General features: G+C 43.2%; 1 protein-coding gene across 1 annotated transcript in view; it reads left to right on the top strand.

Annotated features, from left to right (window-relative positions):
• The first annotated feature begins 1,983 nt into the window (after positions 1-1,983).
• Positions 1,984-5,951, top strand: part of AMOT (angiomotin) — a 34,619-nt gene continuing 30,651 nt past the window's right edge. The window contains exons 1-2 of the mRNA XM_009705790.1: positions 1,984-2,150; positions 3,593-4,511. Coding sequence (XP_009704092.1) covers positions 3,640-4,511 — 872 coding nt within the window. The 5' untranslated portion in view covers positions 1,984-2,150; positions 3,593-3,639. The remainder of the gene's footprint in view (positions 2,151-3,592; positions 4,512-5,951) is intronic.

The following is a 5,951-nucleotide window of genomic DNA, read 5'->3' as shown; positions in this document are numbered from 1 at the left end:
TTTGTGTTTTATTACATAGAAAAGTTAACTCACTGGTTCTGCCATGAGTTGCCAGCTCGCTCAGAAAGCAGATTCCAGGAATGCTGCCATCCAAGTTAGTTGCACAAGATTTTCTTTGTTAATTAAAAATAATGGGATAAAACTGGAAAAAATAGGCTTACTGCTAAGTTGGTACTTAAAGAAAGTGGTTTTGTTGGCCAGAATATCTTCATATTGTATCTCAGTCCACCTTTTGTTTTGGGTTTCCAGGCTGATTCCTAGTTTACATCCACACTAAAATTAGTAGTATTCAGTTCCAGCAAATACTTTCAGCGTGAACTGTGCCCTCCCTTCATCGGATCAGCAGAATAAGCTTGTATTGCTGTGAAGTGAAATGCTGCGTGTGAAATGGTTGCATACAGAATTGCTTCCTTGAACGTTTGAAGGAGTTAAACGTGCACAGATTGAATTTGTCTGTTGAGAAAATCTTTAAGGCAGAGAGGCAGAATCTCAAGCTGGGTTGTATCTTTGTATTAAAAAAATAAACACACACCCCCCCCCCCCCCTTAGATTTTTCCAGTTAAGACAAAAGAAATCTTTGGGTGGAAAGGCAGCATCATATTGCATAATAAAAGCCTTTTTATGCTCTAATAAAAAGGGTTGCTTACGGCAACTTTGTTTAAAAAAAGAAAAGAAGAGTCAGTGATGATACTGGTATGAGGAGGACAAGGAATCTGTAACTTCTGTTGTGCAACACTGGGAAAAGAGGCTAGAAATTGCTTTAGTTATCTGCTATCTTAATGCCTGGTTTAAAGGTTCTTTACTGCATATTTGCTGGCAGCTGTTTTCAATATATCCCTCTCGAGCTAAGTCACCAGTTAAGAATTTGACATTAGATGTTTTTTTCAGCCACCATCTTGAGGTACCGTACCACACAACACAGCCTTGTTCTCTGGTTAGATATTGTTCATGTGCCTTGAAATTGCTGTTGACACCTCAAGTATTTAACTTGCAGATCGGAGATAATTTTTGTTGGGTGTGGATGTGTGCCATAATAAGACAGAGACAGAAGTATCCGTGTCTGCATTCCTTCACTACATCTGTTCACTTTATTTTTTGCAACATTCCAGGAAATTAAGTTAAAGTATCCATCTCAATGAATATTTTTAATTTCACTAGTGCTGTTTTGATTACCTGCCCTTAAAGTATGAGCACACCGAGTGCATAAGTATGTTCCACTTCTTTTGCGTTGTTTGCCATTTTCTGCAGGACACCTTCAGTCGTAGATTTAACTGCTTCTTGAATAACACACCTAAATACACATTTTTCTATGTTCTCCTGATTCTCCCCTCAATGGTTACAGTTTCTTTAGTGCTTTGTATTCCGAAAGAGAAAAGTAATGTAATTAAGGAATGCTTTGGGAATCAGAGCAGTGCTCTGCAATAGATTTCTGGCATATACTTTGTCAGTGTCCTTTTCTTCTCTTCACTTTCCCAGTCTGTAAAATAAAGCTAATATTCATACGCTGATCATTCTCACAGTCGTTTCTGAGGTATAATTTGTTGAAGTTTATAAAACGTTTGACCGTATCACCTTTCATCAAAGGATTTCTGCTGATACAGTTTGAAATGTACAGCACCACTGGAAAAGGAGCTGTAAGCACAGGGTATCATCATCTGTGCTGCAGCTTTCATTCTTAGCAAAAAATAAAACAATGGAGTGAAAGAATTAGCGGGTTTTAATCACTGTTTCACTTGGAGGCACAGATGGGACAGAGCATTATTTGGCAACATTTAATCTTGGAGCAGAAATTGTCATGATTAAAGCAGCAGCTGGAGTAGATTGCTAGGGACAGCGGGGTTCATTCATCCTAAAGGGATCAAAATTGTTGGGCTCTGGGAGAAAACAAGAAGCTACAAAAGAAAAATCTGAAATATGGGCCAAGGTTTATTATTTCTAGGGTCTCATCTGCTGATTAAAATGATGTTTTCAATGCTTTCCTCAGAATTATTTTGGAAGCGAGGAGAGTATCAAGTGATCTGGCCTACTGAAGAGGAGACTGAAGCCATCTCTGAGTGGAGATTTTGGACTTGCGGGAGGAAGGCTGTGTGTGTCCCCCCATGTGGCAGAACTGCTCCTCCTTACCAAGGAAGTCAAAGGGAAAGAAATAGGTATGTGCCACTTCAAAGAGGATTTCAGAAGAATCATGTTCCAGGCCAGTTAGCAGGGCCTGAATTCCTAGTTTGGTGAGGCAGCCTGGAATGAGGTGGATTCTAACTTTCTCTTCATTAACGTTTGCAGAAGGGTTCCGTCTGCATCAAGGCCTTGTGTTACAGGAGTAGAGTCTATGGTAGGCTGGCCTGAGGGAGGAAAATGGGTGGTTGTGGAGACGCAGAACAAAGCAGACCCTTCAGGTCTCCTCACTCCTCCAGTCTCCGGACTCTTCTGCCATGGAACAAACTGTTGGGAGCAAGTTACCTTTTGCTAAGGGACAAGGTTATACAGAAAATAGGTATCAAAATAAAGTGGTAGAACACCAACATGCGTTCTGCTGTCAGGGCAGAGCCACAGCTTAGCCAACAAGTAAAGCATACTCTCTGTTCTGAACTGTTCTAGCTCAAAAGTAGCTGTACTTTTAGTTATAGTTAAATGTCTCAAAGGTATCATTAGTTTTGGATATTTCAACTCATGCAAGGCCAATGGGCTTGAGTTTCCATGACAAATTCCTGATTCCACCGGGAGACTGACTGAAGTGTGATCACTGTTGGTCACTGACTTAATCTGTACTTAGGAGGTGCTTTACATTGGCTCTTTGTGTTTCTCTCATTGGTACACAGTGTTTTTCCTGCCACTCAGAGGGCTTTTTCTCCTCCTTGGATCAGACAACTCTGATTTTTCCTCCTCTTCCATTTGCATGCATTCAGCTGACGATATTTAGATGTGTGAGGATTTGGTTGCCTTTGTATAGCAGGAAGTTACAGAGTCCTCACTTGCACCAGTACGTAGTGTTTTCTGCAGCAGGGAGTCTAGGTGCTGATCTCACTCTGGGTATTTCATAACTCTAAAAACCTGCTGGCTAACGAGGTATTCATTAATTGCTTTAAACCATCTAAGCTAAGAGATTTCTTTACTTCCTTTGAACGATATACTATCTCAGCAGGCCTTTCCCCACCGCCCCCCCCCCCCTTAAAACTGACAAATTGCTGATTTCACCCTTTAATCCTTGTCTGCCTGCAAATATGGGAAGTGTATTTCACTGTTGGTAGCCCTAAGTGTAAAGCAAACAGGTCTTAGGCATTTTTACCATCATCCTGTGAATTATAGGTCTCCTTTCTGCCTGAAAGCAGCCTTGCTGTCTGAGGTATTTGGCATGCATCCCTACAGCTTGCAGTTGATTGATATTCCTATAAACTTGCAAGTCACCTTTCATCACCTTTCGAGGCTTTGCCCCCTGGCATGCAAGTCCTTCTTAGGTCAAGGGCCTTAATGACCCCCATTGTTATGGGAACTTTTGGTAATCTAACCTGCTTTTTTTCTGTATTTCAAGCCATTGCTCTTAAATGTCTCTCGCTTGATCCACTCAGGCGCTAATAACCGTGTCTCCTTTCCTTAGGTCAAGGGCAGCTTTTACATTCCACCCAAAAGGCACCACAGTTTGAGATGAGGAATTCAGAAGAGCAAGCAGCTACGACAGTTTTACAGCGCCTGCTGCAGGAGCAGCTCAGATACGGAAACCCAAATGACAACCGTAACCTTCTTGCCTTACACCAGCAAGCCACAGGAAATGCCCCCCCTTTCAACAGCACTGGGAGTCCAGCATCTCAGAATGAAGGGCTGAGCTCCCAGGACCACCAGCTTGTGACTCATGCTGCCCGTCAGGAGCCTCAGGGCCAGGAGATACAGGTGGACAACAGCATCATGGAGAAGCAGCTTTCCCCACGACTTCAGAACAGCGAGGATCTCCCGACCTATGAGGAAGCCAAAGTCCAGTCACAGTATTTCAGGGGCCAGCCGCATGCTAGTGTCGGGGCAGCGTTTTATGTTACGGGGGTCACCAACCAAAAGATGAGGACCGAAGGGCGGCCCACGGTTCAGCGGGTGAGCCCAGGGAAGGTCCACCAGGATGAAGGACTGAAGGACCTCAAGCAAGGGCACGTCCGCTCCTTGAGTGAGAGGCTGATGCAGCTGTCCTTGGCCACCAGCGGTGTCAAGGCCCACGCGCCTGTCACAAGCGCGCCACTCTCCCCGCTCTCTCCGCTTTCTCCTCAGCAGTCCAGCGACCCTTATAAAAATTCTGGCTCCAATGAGTTCTACAAGAACTCTGTGCAGCCCCCTTCCCAGCCCAACATGAAAGGAATGGAGCAGCGAGGTCCTCCTCCAGAGTATCCTTACAAAAACGTGTCCACCCCATCTATGAACTGCAAACCTCAGGACTCGGGACATTTCTATAGTGATCATCGCATGAGCCAGCAGGGAAGATCTGATGGGCCTATGATGAGGTATCAACATCCCCCTGAGTATGGGTCAGTCAGGTAAGCAAGATCTTAAAACAAGCTCCGTGACAGCCACGTAATGAAAGACAGTATAAAATGCAGTCCATTGCCCTCACTCCTGAGGCAGGTTTTCTTTCAGCAAAGGTCCCATCTTTAGTATGTGAGATGACACATTATGTTCAGCTACAGACTGTGTCTGGAAGGACTGTAACCAGTTTCAGCAGCTTACCTAGAGAGGCCTGACTTTTTTTTTCTTTTTTTTAAAAAAAAAAGCAACTCGGAAAAAACCAAAACAAAACAAGCCAGCTTGATTTTATGGCATGGGGAAGTTTAATGCTGACGCTCCAGAGCCTTACAAAAGGTTTGCTACAAAAGCCAGAGTTATGGTGTGATTCATTGTAGAAACTTGCACTTACTGCAAGACTTAAGCTGTTCTTTAATTATGTCTGCCCAGGCAAAAGATACTTTTTTAGATTTAAACTGCATCTAAATGCTACATAGGAAAAGAGAAAGTGAATGAAAGCAATAATGGTGCAGGTAACAAAATTCATCTGAGCTTCCTTTAGAGTTTTTCAAATTTTATTTTCAGTGGACCAAAGTGTAGGAGTGGAAAATGGAGCATGTTTTGTGCCTCATCCCAGCCTTGCTTGTTTAGCTTTCACTAATTTTCCTTGCATCACTTGAAATTTCAGCCTGTTCTGGTTTCCTCTAGATAAGGAGCTAGATTTGGCTTGAGCCGAACACTAATGGCTGTGTGGGTGAAGATGAAGTTTTATTCAGGTGGGCTAAAAATATGGCTTGGCTTTACCTGTTTCCTTACCATCTCATCTCTGTCCAAGACCAGGTGGGATTTGGTATAATGATTTTGACCTCATTTTGAAGCTAGAAGGGTGATACAAAGGAGCAACAGGAGGGCGTTCCTACCATAAGTAAATGGTGAGGTCTCTGTGCATTTGTGTTTGCACATACTGTGTTGTGTTTTGAGGGGAGCATGAAGGAGAAACGGGTCTGTATTTGGGAACAGAGTCTGAACTTTGGGGAATTTGAATCTGCTCAGAACTTTCCTAGTCCTATGGGGAGCTATTTTCAGAGTTTGTCCACCATTGTTTGTGATCTGAAATGACTTCAGCAGCATACAAGCCTGATGAAAAGGCCCTTTGATCTGGCTAAATAAATAATAAAGAGGCCAGGAAAAGGGGAAGTAAAGGGTTTAGGGGGGGTAATGGTTGTAGAAGCTCGTTGCAAATGTTTTTGAAAATTCAAAGGCCTGAAATCTCTGTGCACATAGGGAACGGGTACAGATCCTTGATGGTTATGCTGCATCAGAAATACTCATATTATTACATATAGTGAATCTGAGACGTAGCCTGCTTGCTGTTTAAGGGAGAGGTATTTGAAAATACGCCAGCAGTCAGCTCCTCTAGACAGGGTGATTTTTGTCTGTATTGGATGGATCCTGGCTGCTTTGAAAGAACATGG

This window comes from Cariama cristata, unplaced genomic scaffold (assembly GCF_000690535.1).
Source record: "Cariama cristata isolate BGI_N322 unplaced genomic scaffold, ASM69053v1 scaffold21848, whole genome shotgun sequence".
NCBI lineage: Eukaryota > Metazoa > Chordata > Aves > Cariamiformes > Cariamidae > Cariama > Cariama cristata.
The sequence above is the reverse complement of the archived record's forward strand: the minus strand, read 5'-3'. Positions and strand labels throughout refer to the sequence as shown.